At 36.8% G+C, this 25507-nt stretch overlaps 1 protein-coding gene across 4 annotated transcripts in view; it reads left to right on the top strand.

The window, feature by feature from the left end:
- TBL1XR1 (TBL1X/Y related 1) overlaps positions 1–25507 on the top strand; it is a 188305-nt gene that overhangs the window by 150311 nt on the left and 12487 nt on the right. For all 4 annotated transcript variants that reach the window (XM_060150026.1, XM_060150029.1, XM_060150028.1 and 1 more), the window contains 9 exons: positions 7187–7332; positions 9460–9682; positions 10417–10549; positions 10933–11074; positions 13704–13767; positions 13866–13963; positions 15204–15264; positions 24369–24490; positions 24635–24709. In XM_060150026.1, the coding sequence (XP_060006009.1) occupies positions 7187–7332; positions 9460–9682; positions 10417–10549; positions 10933–11074; positions 13704–13767; positions 13866–13963; positions 15204–15264; positions 24369–24490; positions 24635–24709 (1064 nt within the window). The remainder of the gene's footprint in view (positions 1–7186; positions 7333–9459; positions 9683–10416; positions 10550–10932; positions 11075–13703; positions 13768–13865; positions 13964–15203; positions 15265–24368; positions 24491–24634; positions 24710–25507) is intronic.

Genomic DNA, 25507 nt, shown 5'->3' with positions numbered 1-25507 from the left:
TACTTTGGTCATCATCATTTTGCACTATTATGAACTAGACTTTTCATATTTAACACATTTCCTGGGGAATAAAATTTGTTATTCTTTTTTTCTTTTGAGATGACTTGGAAATTGAGTGTATTAGACATGTAGTACTGTAAGTAATGATGGATTTGATTCAGTATGCTCCCTTTAATTAGCATTCGCCCAAGGCCATTAATAATTTGATTGCCCTAACAACTCCTATCTAGCAACCATATGCAGAATAAGTACTAAGTGGTACATACTATAGTTAGTTGTATATAACAGAACCTGATGCAGTGTTAATTTTAGAAGAGCTAAGCTGGTTTGCATCTGTTAAATTTTCCTTCCCCCCATCTGCTCCCCCTTTGTATCACTTGACTCTGCTGTAGTTATTCACAGGTTTGTTTTTTTTTTCTAAAGAAATTGTTCCTGGCAATTATTTGTGAACTTTGTGGCACCCGTCTTTCTTGTTTCTTTGTTTAAGATGAAATTTTATTTTGCTTAAATTATGTATTTGGTTTAGGGGAGAATTCTGGATTCTAGATTTAACTGTCATCTGTTACATGTTTAGGAACTCAGTAACATATTTATGGTGAACTTGAATGTTGAATGCTATGAAACGGTTGCATCTTATGATTGAAAACTAACTGGAAAATGCAAAAACAACATGTGCTTGTTACTGAGTAATTTTCTAGATTGTGATTCTGAGTACTGTTATTTTTAAAAATCCTCATGTTTTTAGAACTAAGATTCATCTTGCCATGTAGTCTCCATTTATAAGAAGGTGATGATGTATGTAGGCTTAAAGCATTTGCTTCATGAAAGATCGTCTTGTCTCTACTGCACCCCACTTCTCTCCACTGTTTCCTAATCGTTTCAAAGGGATATTGTGTCTCCTAGGAAATAGGCCATGTACCACACCACTTCTTCTGACATGATGCTTACTTAAAATGTTATATTTGCTTTTAAGATCACACATCAAACACACACTTAATTTGGAAATCTAAACATGATCATAGTGGGCACAAACTAATCTGAATGTTTATATATAACATTAAGGTTCTGACTTACAACACCAAAGAGCCCATTCATTTGTCTTTTTCATTTAGTGACTTTGTATTAACCCGGACAACGGGCAGTAAAATATCAGCAATAAAATGACAGTGCGGTTTCTCTCAGAACTGGGCTAGATAAACATCCCTTCCTACATATGCCCTGCTGGTGCCATTTATAAACAGATTTTTACAGCAGCGGGATGGACTTAGGACTTAGGTTAAACTGGCTATCAGTAATGTGCCTCTAGCCGTGGAGCATGGGAGTGAGGGGAGCTCAGCATCTGGTATATCCACCGTGAGTCTTTCTTTCAGTTTTTATGAGTAGATGGTCAGTTACAAGAGTGTAAGTAGGTATATAGTTTTGCTTTATAATAAAATAAAATATGCAGTAACATTGATTTGACACACGGAGTTGTTTTACACATGACTCCTTAGCAACAAACAGCAAGCAGTTGTCATAAATGCTGGTAATTACTATACTTTTATACTTCCAAATCAGTTTTTCTCCTCTTTTTTGTAAGCTGACTATTTTTTTGCTGATAAAGGAAATTCCTATTACACATTCCTACTGACATACTTGTTAAAAGACAAAGGTCCTTTAATAGTTGCCAAACAGAGAACTTGTTCAATCTTGATAGTAATCTTTTTGTTTTTTTTAGGAATAGCCAGCGTAGCAAGGGTATAAGGAAACATATAAATTGCTGATGGCATTATAAATTTGTACAATTTTTTGGAAAAGCAATTTGGCAATCATGAACTTCCTTTAAAATGTTGATGTCCCCTTCTACTTTTGAGGGACTCCATCCTAAGGAGAAAAACATATATATATATATATATATAGCAAAAGCCTATACACATAGATATTTGAGGTAAGAGTCTTTTTAAATAGTGAATATTGGGAAAGTCCAAATGACCAGCCATAGGATGAATAATTTACTAGCTAAGTACATTTATTGGCTGAATATTATGATAATAAAATTATTTCAGAAAATATAATTCATATCAAATGTTCATAGTTATATATATACTTTAAGGGCACGAAACTGTATAGCCTGTGTATTGTGCTGGAAAGAAGGAAATAAAACTTTTTTTTTTTTTTTTTTTGCGGTACGCGGGCCTCTCACTATTGCGGCCTCTCCCATTGTGGAGCACAGGCTCCGGACGCGCAGGCTTAGCGGCCATGGGTCACGGGCCCAGCCGCTCCGCGGCATGTGGGATCTTTCCCGGACCGGGGCATGAACCCGCGTCCCCTGAATCGGCAGGCGGACTCCCAACCACTGCGCCACCAGGGAAGCCTGGAAATAAAAACTTTTAACAGTTGTATTTGAGTTTTGGTATTGTAATTTTTTTTTCTTCTTCTTCCCTTTTTTTTAAGTGCTAGGTCTAACTCTTCAACATACAAGGTCCCCTATAGCATTTTTTCTTCTACTTCTTTTTACCTTTTCTAAAACCTTTAAGCATTTAAGTAGGGAATTTTTTATAGTAAACAAAGCTCTGGGTCTGTAGGACAGAATTGGAAACAGATTTGGAGGCAAGGGAGTGTTATGGTGATGGAAGCAGGGATATAACTTTCTGGGCTTTTCTGACCAGAAGCTTAAAAAGGACCTTGGATAAATCAGATTTTGCTTCCAGACCAGGGCACTGTGCTGTGATAGTAGTTAAGCTTTGCATTTCCCCAACACCCCCTTGTTCAGACACCCTACACCATAACCGTGTTCAAGGCCCCGTTTCATGGTCCTGTATTCTCAATTTGCAAAGGAGACAGGCTCTAGAGGACTTGACTTCCCTTTGAGAATATAATCCCTGTCATGCCAAGGGAAAGCACTCCTGAAACAAGCAATATGTAGAAAATGGTTGTCTTGTGACCTCATTTCTTACATGGGAACAGTGCATGGTCTCAAGGGTAACTCCACATAGACCCCCTACCACTGCTGGTCTTTATCACTGAATGTAACTGAATTACTGTATACTGAACTTTGTGGTTTTCAGCCTTACTCCTCTCTGGAATTCCTTTTCTACCTTCCAAATCTTAATCACGCTAGTGAATGTGTAGAATATTTGATTACAATATCTTTATACAGAGTATTATTTATATCATTTGCTTCTACCCCTGGAAACAAGGGATGCTGTATTAGGCAAGCAGGCTAGACTTCAGCATTTCACAGATTTAAGTTGATCCTTTTTGCCTTTTACCATGTAGATCAAAAGTTGTCCCTGAAAAAGTATTACCTGCATATATATTTACAGATAAGTGCAAATAAATATATTTTGGCATAACCCTGGTTCAGGTTTTAGTTTCTCAAGGGAGATTTAAGTTGTATGTTTTTCCTAGATGCATAGATTTCCTGATGTGCTAAGATAAATTACAGTAGAATTGCATTCTGACTTAACAAATGTTTTTTGAGCACTGGTATAATTAGGTGACATCTAGTTTCCCAGAACTGAAAGATTACTAGACATAAACCCCATCCTCAGGCAGCCCAGTCTGTTAGTCATATACATACACACAACCCGTATAGATGTTATACAAGTTATAGGATTAGCATAGAAGAGAATGATCAGCCCTGGAGCAGCAGAAGGAAGGACTTCACCTCTATTCACATAGGTGAAAAGAACACAGGAATGCATAAGGCCCAAAGGCATGAGATAGCACAATATATTCTAGGTGTTACCTTGTAGTTGGCAGTCACTTGAATTTAATGTGCATTGGGAAGAGTGGGAGGGTGGAATTGGGGAGATGAGCCTGGAGAGATGGGTAGGGTCAAGATTACAAAAGTAACTGTGTGCCACACTTAGGAGTTTGGCCTTGATTATGAAGGCCAAAAGGATCATTGAAAGTACTCAGGAAAGGAGTGGTATGATCAGTTTTTTGGGTTTGTTTTTAAACATACTTTGTTTTTTAAAATTTATTTATTTATTTTTGGCTGTGTTGGGTCTTCGTTGCTGCACGTGGGCTTTCTCTAGTTGCGGTGAGCAGGGGCTACTCTTCTTTGCGGTGCATGGGCTTCTCATTGCGGTGGCTTCTCTTGTTGCAGAGCACGGGCTCTAGGCACGCGGGCTTCAGTAGTTGTGGCTCACAGGCTCTAGAGCGCAGGCTCAGTAGTTGTGGCGCACGGGCTTAGTTGCTCCGCGGCATGTGGGATGTTCCCGGACCAGGGATCGAACCCGTGTCTCCTTCATTGGCAGGTGGATTCTTAACCACTGCTCCACCAGGGAAGCCCAGCATGATCAGTTTTTGTTTTACAAGTAGTAGTCTGGCTATGGTGTAGCAAGCGTACTGGACTGGGGAACAGAGGAAAGGAACTTATGACAGCAGTAGTCCAGGCAGAGGATGATGGGGGACTAAATTCCACATTCTGGCACAAAAGGAAAGCTGATGACAGGGAGCAGAGAGGGAGGATTGATAGGATTTGGCAAAATGGTGGAATGCCAGGGGCTGAGGTGGAAGTTAGGATGACCTTCAGGTATAGCAAAGTAAGGTGAGACATTTCTAAGGAAAAAGAAGTTTTAGGGAGGGGAAGAAGAAGAGTAGTTTGTTTGTTTGTTTGTTTGTTTTGCGGTACGTGGGCCTCTCACTGCTGTGGCCTCTCCCGCTGCGGAGCGCAGGCTCAGCGGCCATGGCTCACGGGCCCAGCCGCTCTGCGGCATGTGGGATCTTCCCGGACCGGGGCACGAACCCATGTCCCCTGCATCGGCAGGCGGACTCTCAACCACTGCGCCACCAGGGAAGCCCAGAAGAGTAGTTTTGAACATAATGATTTTAAGCTGTCGTGTAATGCTGTAACTAGAAATAAAAAGTTATAGCTGAGTTCAGCATGTATTTACAGCAGAGCATTTAAGTATGGACCTTCTTTAGGGTAAACATTAGCAATAAGTGCCAAAACGGTGCTAATGGCCGCTTTAGGGTTGTTTTCTTGCTATTTGAAAACATTCTAAGCACATACGTAATAACTTGAGATGGCAGTGAGCACCTGACCTCACAAAAAAAATTGGGGATATAGGCAACATTCCAGCCAAAAATTGACATCGTTCTACCTGCAACTCTTAGGATATTCTTTGACATAAGTTTGGACTCTACCATCTAATTAAACAGGGTTAAGTGTAATTCATGATTATTTAAATTGTACTTAGGAGTTGGAGTACAGAAATCATAGACTGCTACAATTTAGAAGGCTTATGAAGATCAAAATAACTTGCTAACAAAGTGTCTTAATGTTTCATGCACTACTGATGCCACTTTCTAATACCCTGAGATGAAACAAGAACAATGATTCAGTCTTCTATTTTCTGTCAATAAACAGGAGCTCGCTCTGCCTTAACTTTATCCTTGACCATATTCTAACTGTTCAGTAGGACTGGGAGAACGCCATGGTGACGGCCATGGTCCCTGAATGAATCCTTATTGTCTATGTAACTGTTTTCACACCTGCTAATTCAGATAATAAAGTAATAAAAGTATATGTGTGTGCATGGTATAGGCCCTCTGTAAGTGATATCATCTATCTTGAAGTCTTTTTAAATCCCTAAGCCACTAGGCTGTTCAGCTTTATTTTTCTATTTATGATCTACTGCAGAATTTATTTGGGGAGGGATATGAAATTGAGAACAGGAGTCTCCAACCTCACTGCTCATGGATTTCACTGCTGTATCTCTCACCCTTTCTCCCCATCCTTCCCAGTCTTTTTTCTCAGCTTCCTATCCTGGTGATCTGGAGTCTACTCATGCTCAAGTAGTTGTGGGTTTCCTGACAGGGACAATGCAAAATGGTGCATTTTTTATTTGTATGTTTCTTAGCCTTCCTTGTGAGCTCAGGTTAAGTTGCAGACTGTACATGCGTTTAATAATGATCTTGTCTGTGGGCGAAATCAAGAAGTCAAAATTCAAGTCTTAAAGGTAACATCTTTTTACTTCTCACTATGGGTATTTACAGGAATGGTTAGGTGTCCCAAAGAGGTAAGGAAGGAGCACCCCTAAGGAAAATCAACCTTGGTGTACTTTGGCTCTCTATTAACCAATTAAAGTTTCTCCTAGCCACATGCTATTTGTGAGCCCACAGTATTTTATTATAGACTGTTCGTAAGTGCCACAAGGAGCCTGAGAGTGGGAGCACAAAATGGAAAAAGATGTGGACTAATTAAGCACTAAACAGCTAAGATAGACAGGCTAGATAACACATTACATGGATTAAATTAGTTTAACCAAGACCAAATAAGCCCATGTTCGTTTACTTTATTTAGTATGAAACAAGTCTTAACATTCTGTACAGATGTAGAATTGAATTATTTAAAATACATTAATGACAGTTACTATTTAATGATAAGCTCTGCAGAGGATGATAATGTTGGTAAAGAAAATAACCACCCTTGGGCCTATCAGTTTACTAGAATTTTACTTTTGAATTAGGACTTGACTTTAGTTAAAAAAAATCAAGGCCAGCGTAAAGAGATTTTTGTTATGTGAATGTTTTGGTTTATGTATTTCAAATTAAAATTAAAGAATTGTTGGACAATCAAATTGGATTTTCACTTGCCAACTCTTTATTTTCTAAAGCTTTCATTTAGATGGGTTATTACTAAGTAGCAAAGAATTAGTAACATTTTTTTAACACTTAATCATACATACAATGAAATTTAAGCATACAAATTATTCTTTATTAAATTTGTTTTCATTCCTTATATTAGTTTGCTTTTAATTTCCTAGGTAGTTTTAAAAAATAACCTGCAAAGTATTGAATTTATAAGGTGTGTGATGATTTATATGTAGAAATTTAAATATACTACAGAAATATTAAATGTCAGTATACCTTGGGCTGAATTATCTTGAGTGAAGCAGTTGAGTCACATGGTCTACAAAGGCCTTTTTCCAGTTTTAAAGTTTGATACTATATTTGTTGAGGAAAATTATGTGCCACCATTATGTAATTAAGGTGAAAAGGAAAATACATAAAGGTTAACTTGTTTGGATTTTGATACTTATTTTGTTTAAAAACATATTTAACCTTAGCTAACAGTCTGGGATTTCAGATGGGTGGAATGTGATTTTGAAAGACTGTAGAGGTCTTTCATTTGTGTCACATAGCATGTTGCCACTTGGAGAATAAATTGTTATACCTTTTCTTTTGCTTTCAGGATTTTCTCATTCAGCGTTCACCTTTGGTATAGAAAGCCATATCAGTCAGTCTAACATAAATGGTGCCCTCGTCCCGCCTGCTGCATTGATTTCTATCATCCAGAAAGGTCTCCAGTATGTAGAGGCAGAAGTTAGTATTAATGAGGTAAGGAAGACTTAGCTCAAATACTGATTCTTACTCCTAAATGTTTCCTTCAGTATCTGGTATCTTGCTTACTCATTCATTATCTGATTTCAGCTTCACCAGGTAAACAAGATTGAAGGGCATTATTCCTAATGTGGTGGTCAGGTCATACAGCCAAGGCATGTTGGCTCCCAACTGTAAGAGCCATTATCTTACTTCTCTTTACATGGTTTTTATAAGTATACAGTAAGAAATAATTTTCTTTAAAATAAGAAAATTGTGCTGTGGCATACTGAGAGCATAATTGATTGAGAAATTAGAAATTCTCAGGTTATTTGGTTATAACTGATTTTGGAAGGAAGTTTATAATTAAAGACAACTCTTGCTACTGTTACCTAGGTCTGTATGGTATAGGCAGTTTAACTCATGTGTCAGCCAGCTATGACCCATGAGCCAAATCCTGTCTTGCTCGTTTCTGTAAAGTTTGCCTGGGACGCAGCCATGCTCCTTCATTTTCATAGGACCTGGCTGCTTTTGTGCCACAGTGGCAGCATTGAGCGGCTGTGACAGAGACCTTATGGTCTGCAAAGCCCAGGATATTTACTCTCTAGTCTTATACAGAAAGAGTTTGCAAACTCTGGTGTAGCTGAAAATCTTCACATGTGGTCAGGATTTATGACAAGTGGAGCTTTTTTGCCTTATTTTCATGTCAGAGATTAACATATCCCCCTTTCCTTTTGCAGGTATTTTAAAAACTGAAGCATCCATGGTTTCTACGTCACTATTTATTACTATAATTACATAGTCTGTTAAATTGATTATTTTTTCGTTTCCTCATGTCTATAACTGAAAAATCCACTAATACTAAACTAAAAGTATCCTCATTGTCTTTTAGCACTTTCTCTCCCAACAGTATCCTTTACTGCAGAGGATGATAAACAATTTGTACCAGTGGCCAGAGATGAAGTCTCATTTTTTCTGAAAATTTTTTTTGTAGGTTTAATATAGTACTCCACAATGTAGCTATATTGGTTTTAATATTTTTAAGTTACTTATAAGTTTAAATACTTTCTCCTACTCCTCAAATACTCCATTACAATTGGCAGTTCAGAAAGATGTGCTGTGTTTTGTAACTCGGAGCACCCCATCACACTGCTGTAGATTATCAATAGTGCATGTTCACTAGCTTAAGTGAGCCAGGCTTCACATGTGCATATTCCTATCTAATATGCACTGTTTCTATTTCTGACTTGCTCTGTATCTGTGTCTCTTCTTGTGCTTGCTGAAGAACTCATTTTGAACTTCCGAATATCAGTGAGAGGAGCTTTGGAAAATTATAGCAACTTGATAAAATTAAAGAGCATTAGCCTGTGAGTTATGGCGGCACTTCTCAAATGTTAGTGTGCATAAGACTCCCCCAGAGAGCTTGTTAAAACAGGGATTCCCGAGCCCTTCAGAGATTTTGATTCTGTAGGTTTGAATCTACATTTATAACAAGTTACCAGGCGATGGTGGGAGTGTTGGTCTTTTGATTGTGCTTTCAATAGCACCAGTTAACAGATTCCAGCTGCCATTGACTAGCTGTGGAACTGCAAGTCTTTAACCTTGTGGTGCTCATATTTCAACATTAGTAAAATGAGATGCTTGTATAACATAATATCTGATGTATATTTCTGTTTTAATATTTTAATCAAATCACAAGAAACTTTTGAGTTCAACAAAACTATTTTAAAAGTTTTTAGTTGTAAAGAAGTATTGAATATTTACTAAAATGTGGCACCAAATCTCTCATCATTGTATGAACTATTCCGTATTGCTTTTGACTAACAGAACTTTGGAATACAATTAATAAGCCTTTTTTTATCATACAGACCTACTTTTTTTATTCCTTTGAAAATTTCAGTTTTAGTCTGTGCAGCATTTAACAATATGAACTCTGTGAGGAGGATTTAAGCAGCTGTTTGCGGTGCATCTTGTAGGTTCCTTCTTCCCTCCTGATTCCTCTCCTTCTTACATGCATTCAGAAAATTATCTGAAAGTATTTTTTCTTGGAATGAAGATTTCCATTTCTGCTGTTGACTTCTATGAATACAAATTACTCTAAATGTGTTACCTTTGATTTTTCTTCTCACAATTTTTCAAATCCAGGATGGTACCTTGTTTGATGGTCGACCAATAGAGTCTCTGTCACTGATAGATGCCGTAATGCCTGATGTAGTACAAACAAGACAACAAGCTTACAGAGATAAACTTGCACAGCAACAAGCAGCAGCTGCTGCAGCTGCCGCAGCTGCAACAAACCAACAAGGATCTGCAAAAAATGGAGAAAACACGGCAAATGGGGAGGAGAATGGAGCACATACTATAGCAAGTGAGCTGAGAGAAGAATTTTTTTAAGTTCCTTTGCAGAAAAGATACTTGCTTTATGGGGGTGCCTCATTTTAGCTGAAATAACATTATCTATTTCATTTTTGCAACTTGTTCCCCTAACTTGTATCACACAATTCAGATTTTTAAATGCCTAAAGCTCCATAAAGCTAGATTTACTTTCATGGATTTTATTTTCTTTTTTAAATGTTTAGAAACAACTTTTCTATTGTTAAGTGAATTTCATATCTGCATTTCATTTCTAAATATAATCTGTAACACTAGTCATTAACAAAAACAATGAAGCTTTGACATGGAGATATAAAGGCAACCGTGATGTTATATGAATGATACCAGCAGCCCCTACTGGCAGAAACTCAGAGCAGTGTTGGCATGGATTATACTTAATTCAAAACATTTTCTCATTTTAGCTATGTTTGGGTCTAACCTCCTTTCACAGTCTTCCTCTATTCCTGCTCCCTGCGAACCCCATCTCTGAACACAAACTTAGATGCACATCTCTTTTTGAAAAAAGTATGTTCATACTTAACTAAAGATAGGAATTTATTTTTCAAGTGATAAATACTGTGTAGTCATTTTCACCATTACCTGACATAGTGGAAGAAAAAATTACACTATATTATGAAGAAGGTATTTGTTAGTTAAGAATTCTTTCTTTACTCCAGGATGTTGTAATATTACCTAACTGGAATTTTCCATTTATTTCTCATGATGCAGATAATCATACTGATATGATGGAAGTGGATGGGGATGTTGAAATCCCTCCTAATAAAGCAGTTGTGTTACGGGGCCATGAATCTGAAGTTTTCATCTGTGCCTGGAACCCCGTTAGTGATCTCTTGGCATCAGGGTACGTTTCTCAAAGTGAAACTAAAATGGATTTCTAAAAGTATCTGACTGAAATATTGCATATTTTATAAATACATTATGTACATTTTCAGGTTTTTTTGTTGCTTATTTGTGGTCATTTTGCCTCTGTAAACCTTTATTTCTTCATAAAGTAATCTTACAAGTTTTAATCTTAAAAGTTACTACCTCAGGAGTGTTTGCCACCCCCCCCCAAAATGGAGACTGAGAAAAACACTGGAAATGGAAATCCATCCCTGATAATCTAGTTTTTATTTGCCTTATTAATATAGAATGTAAATTTGTTGCCTTGATTCTGGAATACTTGAGAATATCATGAGGATTTAAAATATGTTGAGGATTTAAAATATGTTGCATACTTTATAGGTCTGGAGACTCAACAGCAAGAATATGGAATCTTAGTGAAAATAGCACTAGTGGCTCCACACAGTTAGTACTTAGACATTGTATACGAGAAGGAGGGCAAGATGTCCCAAGCAACAAGGATGTGACGTCTCTAGATTGGAATGTGAGTATCACTGTACTGTCCATGATGGATGTAGTTACTAATATACTTAACCTCTCTGAGCCTCAGACTAATCACAGGGTATGTCAGTTTGTTCAGATATTTTTGGATTTCACCAATAAGAACAACAGACTAGAAGTCCCCACCCCCAAATGTGTTAAAAACAAAGACTGGCCTTGAGCACTCAGACCAAGGTTCATCTTCCAGCTCCTCAGTTTATTTAGCTGTAGAACCTTTGTATAACTGGTGGTCGGTCACTCTGTACTGCATTTTCATCACATGTAAAGTAGAAGTGTAATGGTCCTATGTAAATGAAGTAATAGATGAAAACCAATAACAGGCACATATACTGAGTTCTTAACTACTGAGTCCTTTGTTGGGGGTATAAGAGAAATCTATATAATAAAAACATTCTTGTTTTCTCATTTTGCTGTGAACTGATGAAAACTTCATCACCAGCTGCCTTTTAGGAACCATTTGTCTAGATTACAAGCTTTATCCTAGCTGTAGGAATCTTATAATTCTCTGATTCAACATCTTTGACTACTCTGACTTACCAGGAAGTTTGATTTCATTATTGATAAAGCTACACCCTTTCAGTTTCAAATACATGATTAACAGCTTTGTTTGTTTCCATTCCCATGATGACTTTGTGGAAATTAGCATTTTTAAAGTTTCTATACCTTTTCCTTTATTCCATGTTGCCTTTTTTCTTCCTTATAACTTTGCATCCATTTTTTAACAACCCCCCACTGCACCACCTACACACCCCCCGCCCCCGCCGCCAATTCTAAGAAGGCTCTTAGACTATATCAGTGTTACCAAGAATTTTAGGGGTCAGCTGTCCTTTCCTTAGCAAGTGGACACCCTTCTCTGGCCTCTGTTTAACAACTTTGTGGGGCTTTCCAAAAAATCTTCCAAATCTCATTCCAGGAAATGAGATCTGTCTTTAAAAATGATTACACTAGCTAAAGTTCTCAGTTTCTATGAAGTTTTTCCAGATTTCATAGGTAAGGTTTTTTAGTGTTCTTAGTTCTAAATTTCCAGCAATGTATTTATCCTTCCCCTCCTATAAAGTTGAGAATTCTAAAAATGAAAAGAGGTTTAGCACATTTCAGTATTATTTGATTGTAGGGTCAGAACTAAGAATTATCTTCTTAATATGGGACCTTACTGTATCGTAGGTCAAAGGCGTTACAGCCTTCTTAAGCTGTTTGGCTCAGAGACCGTGTTAATTTAATGAAATTTATACTTTTACACTGAAAAGGATGGTTAACAAATGGTTTGTTGAGCTTGGTGGTTCTGAACTGCAAGTTAAAGTTTTTAAAAGTGTGAACTTTTCAAAGATTTATTATTCACTATGAACTTAAATCTTCTGCTAAAAGGGGAAAATGTTACTATTGATTAATGGCTCATTTCCGTGATTAAAGCAAAAGCCTGTGAGATATCTGATCTTCAAAGTATTCTTTTCCTACCTTAGCGTTCCGTGATGTAAAACATTTGGGGACCATTAGTTTAAAGGAAACTTTCCATTGTGCAGAGTCTGGAAATAAGCTTTTGCTGTTGGCTTCGACATTGCTCCCTCTTCCTGAGATAGAACTAGAGGGGATTTCCAAATCCTAGCAAAACTGAGTCTACAACCCCTAGAACCAGCATTTGTTTGTCACTTACTTGTACAGCTAGATGGCTTGAGAGGTCTGGAAAAGGTGATCTTGTTTTCAGTGCCCTGCCAAAAAGCATCAAAAAGTACTGAGTAAGGCAGGCTTTCATTCTGTCTCTCCAGTAGTGTTTGATCATCCCAGCAGTAGTCTGTGTAACCTACTCTGTAACTTGCATTTCCATAGAATAAGTTAGGTCTTATCAAGTCCTTCTGTTGTACCATTATTCAAGGCACAGTAGAGGAATATAAGGTTAGAGAAAATGGTATGGATTTCTTCTCATAGTAGAGTAGTTCCTGACAGTTGGTACTCACTTCATTAACTGTAAAGTCAGCCTACACTCTTCTGGCTGTTTTTCTTGTGTTGCTATTTTTATTAGTAAGGATTTCATATTGGGAAAGAATTAACAAAGGAAAGAAATATTTAATGATACTTAAGAATCTGACCATCTGAAACAACAATATTGTTTGGAACATACACACACACACACACACACACACTTTAGACAGTAAACGATTTAGAGGGAGGATCATATAAAAACTTCTAATCGTAATGAAATATTGTGGAAGATTTTGCTTTTTACTTTTATAAAATCATCATAAGATTATGATTTTGATGTCCTTCCCAATCCACCTCCCCACCCCCATCTTTAGTCATGGTGCATTTATGAGAATGCAGTAGACCTTAGCATACATAAGAGTGATGTTGATTCTGCTCCAGAGCAGTTCCTGCCATTCTTGAGATTTGGGTATGAGGCTTGCACACTGACTGAATGCTGCCAAAATACTAGCTTCACAGCAATGAAGGGTGTTTTGTAGGCCTTTTATGGCACTTCCAAATAGACAAGGCTGAAGATTTTGAAGCAGAGAATGTCACAGATCTGCTGTACTTAGGATTTAAACATAATATATTTTAATAAAAATTAAATACCTTTTCTGGATTATATAATTGAAAGAAATGTGTTTCTCTGACAGAGTGAAGGTACACTTCTAGCAACTGGTTCCTACGATGGGTTTGCCCGAATATGGACTAAAGATGGTAAATGAAGCTTTTTTTTTAATCTTTCATTTGTTGTTATTGTTGATCTAAGTTATAAAGCTTAAAGTAATTTTAATGTTTTTCCTTTTGAATATTAGGTAACCTTGCTAGCACCTTGGGGCAGCATAAAGGCCCTATATTTGCATTAAAATGGAATAAGAAAGGAAATTTCATCCTAAGTGCTGGAGTAGACAAGGTAAAAAGAATATTTAACTTCTGTAAAGGTTAATTTGTTAAAGAGTATAATTGAAAGTAATGTTTTTCTCTACTAATCACATAAACAAGAAAACATTCATATTTGTTAAATTCATATATAAATTCATGATAGGAATAGTAATGCTTTCTTAGATTTTCTGTCAACTCATTCCTGAGTCTGCTCATTCAGATGCCTTTTATTCTTTATCTGTGTGACCACTCCTCATTTTTTGGGAATTTGAGCCATAATGAATGTCATACATCCTATACTTTTTGCCTCCCTTCTACAGTTTCTAGTTAATCTCATCAGTGAGTATGGCTCTGGAGAGATTTCATGGGAAATCGTAGAGCCAGTCTGTTAGCTGAACTCCTAATGTTTAATTGAAAATGTAAGAAATGCCGGATCTTTCCAGCTCTTTTCACCTAACAAGACTGGTAAATATGGATAGGTTGAAATCATGGCCTTCTTTCTCCTTCATTTTCTTAAGTTACTGCCTTTACCACACCTCCCAAAATTAATACAGATTTAAGATTATTCTAATACAGGAAAGTACACACTCAAAGTTAACTGTATATTGTTAAAAAGGGAAGTAGAAAAAAAAAGGAAGAAAAATGAAGGAGGCCAGGAATGGGAGGGAAGCACCCTATTAATAGTTATTGCCAGTCTACAATATTTTATGACCCCAGAGTTATGAAATTAGTGATGGAAGGGTATTAAAGGAATTGTGAATATATCTATTCAGATTTATATGTCATACTTTGATGTAATGTAAAAGACATTGTTTTACTTATTGTCAGAATTCAAGCTGCCTTTATAGGTAAATGTGAGTGTTAAAAATCTTAATATTGGGAATTAACTGATTAACTTTATTAACCAAAAATTTGCCTCCTTATAGCTAAGCAGCTATAAAAATCTTACATTAAATACACTATTTCAGTGGAGTTTCTTAAGCAATCTAATATAATGTCTGGTACTTTCTAGACAACAGTAATTGTTATTTGAAGTAAGTTGACTGATAAAAAGTCACCAGGGAAAAATTAAACAGCTTAATAGTCATCCCTCTCCTCCCCTTCCCCCGAAGTGGAATATAGCCTCGTTGTACTAAAGGTAAATGTTAAAAAATTAAATTAAATGCACTGTGACATTTCATGTTGCTTTAATATAATTAGGCATCTAATTTATGCATCTATGATAAACTCTTTCTAGCTTCTTAGCAGTATATTTTTCTTTTCTATCTCAGACTACAATTATTTGGGATGCACATACTGGTGAAGCCAAACAACAATTTCCTTTTCATTCAGGTAAATCTTCACAATTTACATGAGAATTAGAACTTTCTTCTATTTTTCTAATTAAACTTTTAATAGCGTATAATTCATCTAAAATCTTGAAATATCCAGTATCAGTCTTGTTACTAGTCCTTTGAGGAGTTGATGTTCTTTGACTTTCAGATAGTTAATTGTCAGAGGATCTTCAAACGTTTTCTGTGAAATGTACCATAAAAAAAGCATTTGCAGCCTGGTGCAATTAGAGTTGGTAATATTTAATGGTAAGAACATAGATTTTTGAGTCAGGAGGTCAAGGTGTGAATGTCGATTCCACCCCACTTGACAAGCTTTAAGATTGAGCAAGTCATTGAACCTTTCTGAGCCTTACTTTCTCTATCTGAAGATGAGGGATAAAAACAATACCATTTGTTAAGAGCGTAAGACATATATATGAAAATACTGCATAAACTCCTACAAGTTTAGATATTATCATTTTTCATTTTGGATTTATGTATCTAAATCAGTCCACCTGCTGACCTAAAATAAAAATTATTAGGCTTTCCTGGTAGTGTTGGAACTTTGGTGCTTCAGATGTTTTTCTCTTTTAAGAAATTGATACTTAAACCAGATAAATATGATCCCCAGAATAGTGTGCTTCTTTCTCCATGATATACGGCCATGCAACAGGGCATACATCCTGATGTGTAGAGACACCTGGATTTGAGTACCTACACTCTTGTGCAGCCTAGAACTTTTGTGCCTACTTTCAGGGAGGTTCCTGAGGACAGGAACTGATGTTGAACTGGACCAAGATGCCTAATAACTATAAGAACAGTAGTTTTAGTACTGTCTGATTTCATTGCATTTTGCAAGATTTTGTTGTGGTTGGGTAGAGTTTTGCATCGGCGCCTGACTTAAGTAACTCTGGTTATTTTCAAATCTTTGGTAACATACTTTTTACAAACAGCCAATGACACAGTGCTACCATTAAAATTGAAATATACAGCTTCTGGCGTTTTGCTTTTTTGTATTTCTCTATTTAGTGTGATTAAGCAAGCCAAATAAGGTACAAAAATGATTTTTCAGTAGTATCTGAGTAACATAATTTTGCAAGTATTATGTTAAACATTTCAGCTTGATTAACACTTACCACATTAATAAGCATTTACACGTCAGTTTTTGTTTACCTGTTTTAATCCCGTTTTGCCTTTGCTTCTAGTCCTCACCCAGACGGAATTCTCTTAGCCCTCTGGCTGTTCTGCCTAAAGTTTCTCCTACATCCTAGGAGTGATGGAAAATTGAAATAAGTGTGTGTGTGTGGCACTGTTACTAGCTGCTATATAATATGTACCACCTTTGTGTTGGAGATGATGCTCTTTATATACACGATCCCGTTTAGTCTTGGCTACAGCCCAATGAGGTAGATGGTGTTGAAGTCATTTTACAAACAAATAGCCTTTTTACCCATGGTATTCTTTCCTGTCATGCTTTTTTGGTTTTTTAAATGGCTTTATTGAGGTATAATTGGTGTAAAATCATCTATACATATTTACATTGCACAGTGTAATATATTTTGACATGTATACACACACACACACATACCCCACTGAAACCATCACCACACTCAAGACAGTACATCTGTTAGCTTCAGAAGTTTCCTCCTACCCCCTTGAAATCATTCCCTTCCCCTTCCCCAGGTAGCCACTGATAGTCTTTCTGTCACCAGAAACTAGTTTACATTATATAAATAGAATCGCACAGTATGTATTCTTTTTGTGTCTGGTTTCTTTCGCTCTGCATAATTATTTTGCATTTCTTTTGATTTATGAGTAGTATTCTGTTATGTTGATATACCAGTTTGTTTATCCATTTACCTGTTGAAGCAAATTTGAGTTGTTTCCAGGTTTTAGCTATTACAAATAAAACTGCTGTCAACATTCTGTGCTTATCTTTTTATGAACATGTGTTTTCATTTCTCTGTGTAAAGACCTAGGAAAGTTATGGCTAGATATATGGTAGGTCTGTGTTTAACTTGTTAATGCCCAACTGTTTTCCAAAGTTTATGTTTTCCAAACTGGTTTACATTCTCAACAGCAGAGGGTATTCCAGTCCCTCCATTTCCTTGCCAGCACTTGGTATGTGGTCAGTCTTTTTCATTGTAGCCACCCTAATGAGCGTGTAGTCGTATCTCACTGTGGTTTTCATTTTCATTTCCTAATGACTAATGATGTTGAGCATCTTGTCATGGTTTAATTTACCATCTGTATGTCTCCTTTGGTGAAGTATCTGTTCAAATCTTTGGATTTTTAATTTAACTTTGTTGTTTTCTTATTGAGTCTTGTGAACTCTTTATATATTCTGGATACAAGTCTGATCAAGTATTTACAAATATTGTCTCATAGTCTGTGGATTGTCTCTGCATTGTTTTGGCAGTGTGCCTCAAAGATCAGATATTATTAATGTTGATGAAGTCCTTAATTTATTAATTTGTTCTTTTATGTATCGTGCTTTCAGTATCAATCTAACATGCTCTTTTTCTTTTTCTTAATGTAGAAGTTGGGGTCACTGATTTGAGACCTTTCTGCTTTTCTAATGGGGATATTCAGTGCTATAAATTACTTCTAACTACTACTTAGTGACATCTCACAATTTTTCAAATGTGTTTTCATTCAGTTCAAAATACTTTCTGGAGTAATTTTGATTCCTTCTTTGACCCATGGGTTATTTTGAAGTGTGTTAATTTCTGAGTATTTGGAAAAATTTTAAAGATCTTTGTAATATTGCTTTCTAATTTAATTCCATTGTTCCCATAAATGTCATTTAGGTCAAGTTGTTTGATAATGTTCAAATCTTTTATGGCCTTTAGTGATTATTCTGTGTACTTAGACCATCTGTTAGAGAGGGGTATAGAAATCATCAACAATAATTGGAAAATACAGTAATTTCTATTTTCTTTGAAGCTCTGTCAATTTTTGCTTTATGTGTTTTGAAACAATGTTATTAGGGGCATGAACGTTTAGGAATGTTGCAACCTTATGTTGAATTGACCCTTTTATCGTTTTGTTAGTGGCCCTCTTTTTTTTTCCATTTTATTTTTTGTGCTCTGAAATCTACTTTGTCTCATATTAATGTAGCCCTTCCAGTTTTCTTTTGGTTAGTGTTGGCATGGTATATATTTCTCCATGCTTTTACTTTTAATCTATTAATTTTGTTATATTTGGTGTATATTTTATGTAGGCATCATATATTGCTTGTTCATTCAGTATCAGCGTCTGCCTTTTAATGGCAATATTTAGGCTATTTACATTTAATGTGATTATTGATAATGATTGCATTTAAATTAATCATATTTCTATTTATCTCATCTTCTTTTGCTATTTTTCTGCTTCCATTTGGATTAATTGAATATTTGTGTGATTACATTTTTCCTCCTTTGGTGGGTTATTAACTGTAAATCTTTTATTATAATGGTTGCCTTGGGATTTATAGTACACATCTTTAACTTACCACCATCTATCTTCAAGTGATATTTTAAAGGGGTTAAATAATAAATTTTTTTACCCATAGTTACCATTGCCAACTCTTCATTCCTTTGCACAGATACATAGTTTCATCTGGTATCATTTATTTCCTGCTTGAACTGCTTTAACATTCCTTATAGTGTAAATCTTATGTTGATGAATTCTTTTGTAGGTATTAAGAAGTCTTCATTACTGAAAGATATTTTTGTTGGGTATAGAATTCTGGGGTTGACAGGGTTTTTTTCTTTCAGTACTTTAAAGAAAAGGTTGCTCTGTCCTCTTCTTATTTACACTGTTTCAATTTGAACTTGCTACCATTTTTATCCTTATTATTCTTGTCTTGTTTTCTCTGGCTGCTTTTAAGATTTTTCTCCTTATAACTGATTTTGTGCAATTTGCATATGTTGTGCCTTGGTTTAGTTTTCTTTATGTTTTTTGTCCTTGGAGCTTCTTGGATTTCTTCGTTCATAGTTTTCTTCAAGTTAGAAATTTTTTTGACCATTATTCTTTAAAAAATATTCTACCTCCTCCCCACATTTATTTTTAACTTGAAATTCTGATTATGTTTATTAGTCTGCTTGATGTTCCATAATACACTGATGCGCCGTTCATTTTTTTATCCAGTCTTTTTTTTTTCATAATCTCTGCTGTTTTCAAGCTCACACATCTTTTCTTCTGCAGCATCTAATCTAGAGTTTATTCCATCCAGTACGTTTTTTATCTCACATGTTTCAGTTTTAATCTCTAGAAGTTTGATTTAGGTCTTTTTTACATCTTCCATGTTGCTACTTAACTATTTGAACAAACCATATATAGTTGCAAGTGCTTTAATGTCTAGGTCAGTTTTTATGATTTGATTTTTCTCTTCATTTTGGTCATATTTTCCTGCATCTTTGCATGCCTTGTTACTTTTGATTGGAAGTGAGGCATTTTGAATTGTATGTCGTTAGTTGCTGGATATTTCTGTATTCTTATAAGTATTTGTGAATTTATTCTGGGACATAGTTAAATTATTTGGAAATGGTTTGATCCTTTTGGGTCATGCTTGTAAGATTTGTTAAATGGCAGTGAAACAGTGCTCGGCGTACGGCTATTTATTTCCTGGTAATGAGGCAAGAACCTAGATGTACTCTGACCAGTGTTCCATGAATCAGAAGGTTTTCTAGTCTGGTGGATTTAGAGAGTGTTCCCAATCTTGAGTATCAGGCATTGTTTCTTCTAATTCTTTTGAGTGGTTCTTTCCCAGGTCTCAGCTAGTATCTTCAGATACTTGTGCTGATTAGTACTCAGCTAACTGTGTGAATAGGGCCCACTTCAGGTCTTCAGAATTCTTTCTCTGTCTGCATAGCTCTGTCCCTTCTAGTTTTGGGAATTCTAGCTGCCTTCAGTTTTCCACATTTTGAGCTTTATCTCTTCCGCTCAGGAATTTCATTCATCTCTTCCTAGGGAGATTCCTCTTCCCTGTGCCAAGATCTGGACATTTTTCCAGATCATATGTTTGAGCAGTTATAGAGGCACACTGTTGGTTGATTTCCCTTCTCTCAGGGACCACGGTCCTTTATTGCCTGGTGCCCAGAGTTCTGAACTATTATTTCATATATTCTGTAATTTTTTTGGTTGTTTTGGGCAGGAGGTAAATTTGGTCCCTGTTACTCCATCTTGATCAGGAATGAAAGTCTACCATGCTTTTTAAATTACCATATTTTAATTCCTGCACTGTATTTTTGTCCATATACACTCTTACATAAAGCATAAATCATGATTATAGATGAGTTAACCACTTCATATTCATTAGGATGGCTATAAAATGTAACAGTGTTCACGATGATGCGGAGAAATTAGAATCCTTGTACTTTGCTAGTAAGTATGTAAAATAGTACAGTCGTTGTGGAAAACAGTATGACAGTTCCTCAAAAAGTTAAATAGAGTTACCATATGACCCAGCAATTCTACTCCTAGGTAATTGAATTGAACGCAGGGACTTGAACGAATTCATGTCCGTCAATGTTCATAGCAGCATTTTTCACAGTAGCCAAAGGGTAGGAACAACCCACTGTCCACTAGCAGATGAGTGGAAAAACAGAATGGGTCTCTATATACAATAGATTATTATTCAGCCATAAAAAGGAATGAAGTTCTGATACATGCTACAACACCAGAGAATTTGTACATGTTATGCTAAGTGAAATAAACTGGACATAAAAGGACAAAGAGTATGATTCTACATGAGTAGAATCTAGAATCATTCTAGAGTATGATTCTAGATATTTCAAGAGTATGAAATGTCTAGAATAGGCAAATTCATAGAGACGAATGTAAAGATTCAAGGTTACAGAGGCTGGGAGGAGGGGGAAATGGAGAGTTACTGCTTAATGGTTACCGAGTTTCTGTTTGGGGTGATGAAGAACTTTTTTTTTTTTTTTTGCGGTGTGTGGGCCTCTCACTGTTGTGGCCTCTCCTGTTGCGGAGCACAGGCTCCGGACGCGCAGGCTCAGCGGCCATGGCTCACGGGCCCAGCCGCTCCGCGGCATGTGGGATCCTTCTGGACCGGGGCACGAACCCGTGTCCCCTGCATCGGCGGGCGGACTCCCAACCACTGCGCCACCAGGGAAGCCCGATGATGAAGAACTTTTGAAAATAGTGGTGATGACTGTACAACATTGTGAATGTAATTGATACAACTGAATTGTACAGTTAATTAAATGACAAGTTTTATGTTATGTATGACCACAATATTTTAAAATTATTAATGTAATATACTAAAAACCATTGAATTGCACACTTTAAATGGATGAAATTTATGGTATATGAATTATATCTCAATGAAGCTTTTTTTTTAAAAAAAAAATAACTGAATATTAAATGCCTTTTTTCCCTTCCCTCATAGGTTTGTTACCTTTCTAAATTGTGAAGGATGCATGGGTTAACCAAAAAATAAATCAGAATTGGAGGACACAAAAATTGAATCTTAGCTCCAGGAATTTTTTTTTTTTTTTTTTTTGGCTGCACTGCATGGCTTGTGGGATCCTTGTTCCCCAGTCAGGGATCGAACCGTGCCCCTTGCAATGGGAGCATGGAGTCCTAACCACTGAACCGCCAGGGAATTCCAGCTCCAGGAATTTAAAAGATTTTGGAACCCTAGGCAGATTAACTTTTCTTAGACTCTTTCATCATGTGTAAAATGAGACTAGTAATAGTAAACACACCTCTCACATATTACCTACATAAAAATACATTTTATGTTAAAGATGTGTTTTTATCCTAAAGAACTTGTATTACCTAGACTCATTTTTATTTATTTATTTATTTATTTTTGGCGATACGCAGGCCTCTCACTGTTGTGGCCTCTCCCGTTGTGGAGCACAGGCTCCGGACACGCAGGCTCAGCGGCCATGGCTCACGGGCCCAGCCTCTCCACGGCATGTGGGATCTTCCCGGGCCGGGGCATGAACCCGTGTCCCCTGCATCGGCAGGCGGACTCTCAACCACTGCGCCACCAGGGAAGCCCCCGCATGTGTCTTTTTGAATTATGGTTTTCTCTGGGTATCTGCCCAGTAGAGGGATTGCTGGGTCATATGGTAGTTCTATTTTTAGTTTTTTAAGGAACCTCCATACTGTTTTCCATAGTGGCAGTATCAGTTTACATTCCCGCCAACAGTGCATGAAGGCTCTCTTTTCTCTGCACCCTCTCCAGCATTTGTTGTTTGTAGATTTTTTGATGATGCCCATTCTGAATGGTGTGAGGTGACACCTCATTTTTAAATTTTAGGAATAAATATAAAGTAATGAGGTACGGGTTCTTAGATTATAGCAGTCTGTTATCATTGTATCTTATGAGCCAGGCATATCACAGAAGTATTAATCACATAACTCATGGCACCACTCCCCAGCTTCCTCCACTTATCTTTACCTGGTTATACAGTTTGTTTTTGTTTTGTTCTGAACCTATTGGTATATTTGTTTGAATGCTGTTTCAAATTTTCTCAGCCTCCTATTTAACATTTTGCAGATGACTCTACCAAATTAACACCCTGGTGGAGCATGACAGATACTTGGCTTTCTTCATAGCATTTTGTTATACTTTTTTTTAAAACTTATTTTTTGTTGTTGTTTTTTGCGGTACGCGGGCCTCTCACTGTTGTGGCCTCTCCCGTTGCGGAGCACAGGCTCCGGACGCGCAGGCTCAGCGGCCATGGCTCACGGGAAGGAGCCGAGAAACGGAGCAGCTGCTGGTGGAGAAGGTCCAGGCTCAACCTGATCCAGGCAGGGCTCTGGAGTGTTTGTTGCACCTCAGGGTTTTCCTCATCTTGAGCCAAGGGTGCTTGGTTTTTGAATCTCACCTTCCCCCCCCAGCTACCTACTGCCTACTCTAAATCCAGTGTTTTTGATATGCTTCTATTGCTTAACCCAGTTACTTGCTACATTACCTTAATCTGCATTGCTAATTATAGAGAGGCTTTGCACTTTGCACCAGGGGAAAATGAAAGGAAAGAATCTTTAATCATATCAGATCTAAAATAAGTATTAAATGCCAGCCAGCTTTTGGGCCTCTGAGGTTTTAAATTCAATGATGTAGTTTTTAAGAGGTATTTGACAAGAATCACTTAGAAGAAAAATGTATTTGCAAATCATGCAATATTCCATTTATCAGTTGAGTAGACAGTGGAAATGATACTTATTCAGTGTAACGTTTGTCTAACTTGTAATTTACATAGTATTTTCCATGCACATAATCTAACTTGATTTTCACAATATTCTTGGGTACTAAGCTTAAAGGTTTTATCCCCATTTTTAAATTATTTTTTATTTTTTTAATTTTTATAAATTTATTTATTTATTATTTATGGCTGTGTTGGGTCTTCGTTGCTGCCCACCGCCTTTTTTTTTTCCTAGTTGTGGCGAGCGGTGGCTACTCTTTGATGTGGTGCGCGGGCTTCTCATTGCGGTGGCTTCTCTTGCGGAGCACAGGCTCTAGGCACACGGGCTCAGTAGTTGTGGCTCACAGGCTCTAGAGCTCAGGCTCAGTAGTTGTGGCGCACGGGCTTAGTTGCTCCGTGGCATGTGGGATCTCCCCGGACGGGATCGAACCAGTGTCCCCTGTATTGGCAGGCAGATTCTTAACCACTGTGCCACCAGGGAAGTCCCCCCATTTTTTTCAGAAGAGAAAAATAGCATGAGAGGTGACTTGCATAGGGCCCACTAGTTAGGGAGTAGAAAAACAAGGCTTCTTATCCATTGAACACTCACAGAATTTCAGAAACAAGAGGAAGTGCAGCATCACATTTAATTTTATCATTTTGCAAATGAGGAGCCAAGAATCCAGTGCTAGTAATTTACAGGGCAAGCTCTCAGGAACCCTCATCTCCTGGTGACCAGACCAGTGTACTTTCTTAGACTGTGTCTCACATGGAGACAACCAAACTGAAATGTATTAATATTTGTAATATTTAAGTACCATAATTTTAAAAATTCTATTAATACCATAAAAAGTATAAAGTAAAATATTTTAAGTTCCTATTAATAGCATACTTAATGTCTAACCATGGTTTAAAACTAAAGCTCCTAGGTTTCAGTACATGTGGAATGAATGCAAACCTTGCCTGTTTTTCTTTTCAGCGCCAGCATTGGATGTTGATTGGCAGAGCAACAACACCTTTGCTTCTTGTAGTACAGATATGTGCATTCATGTCTGTAAGTTAGGACAAGACAGACCTATTAAAACATTCCAGGGACACACGGTGAGAAACCTTTTTTTCCCCTCCTTTAAAGTGATTATGATGAATAAGTAATGTTTCAGAGTGGTTTTGAAGTATGCATGTTTAATACCCAAAAAACAACCAAGTCTATGAAATGAAAATGTGAATGTTCGCTGTTATTTTTAGAATGAAGTAAATGCTATCAAATGGGACCCAACTGGCAATCTCCTGGCATCCTGTTCTGATGACATGACTTTAAAGGTAATTCAGATAGTGGGGAGAAATGGGGTTGAGGAGTTACACACTGTGGCTGCTCTGGCTGTTGTAAGATTGTTTAGAATGTCTCTCTTATAGTTGGGAATTATGATACTGAGGTTTGTGCTATTATAAATTGTCTTCACTATTAGGGAGTCATATATTGGTACAATTAAAGGTTATTTGCACATGTAAGGATCTGATTCATAGGTAGCAAAGATCTTTGTAGGATTCATGGATTTGACTGAAATTCTGAGAATTGTGTTAATTGGATTTTGCTGTGGTGTGAGTATATATCACCCTTTCTGGGAAACTGATATATAGTAGATATATAGCTTAGTTGGTGAGTGAGTATAGCTGACATGTCAGTACTCACATCTCAATATGAATTTATGTTTTTCTTGTTGTATAACTAAAAGCAAAAACTAACACCCAGCACCTATGCATATGACATACCAAAATTAAAGAAGAAAGGCAGTTTGAGATGAAGAACAACATAATACTAATCTTAAAAATTAACGAAGCTTGCACCCTGTGCTTCACCATGTTAACTATATGAAAAGAATTTATCTTTGACTTTACAGTGCCAGTGACTGCAGACGTGATGACCCTTATAGATAGGATAATCATGAAGGAAAACTGCTTTTCCTCTTCCCAGGAACAGACTAAATGTAACCTTGGTAACCTGGTGGTTTTTTTCCTTAAATACCTGCTGTGTTTTTAGTTAGATAGTTTTTTCAAGCCTGGACTCCTTTGTAAACGTTGCTGATAAAACTGCTTTTCTTCACGCTCTTGTTTGTGGGA

This window comes from Lagenorhynchus albirostris, chromosome 5, assembly GCF_949774975.1.
Source record: "Lagenorhynchus albirostris chromosome 5, mLagAlb1.1, whole genome shotgun sequence".
Lineage (NCBI taxonomy): Eukaryota > Metazoa > Chordata > Mammalia > Artiodactyla > Delphinidae > Lagenorhynchus > Lagenorhynchus albirostris.
The sequence above is the reverse complement of the archived record's forward strand: the minus strand, read 5'-3'. Positions and strand labels throughout refer to the sequence as shown.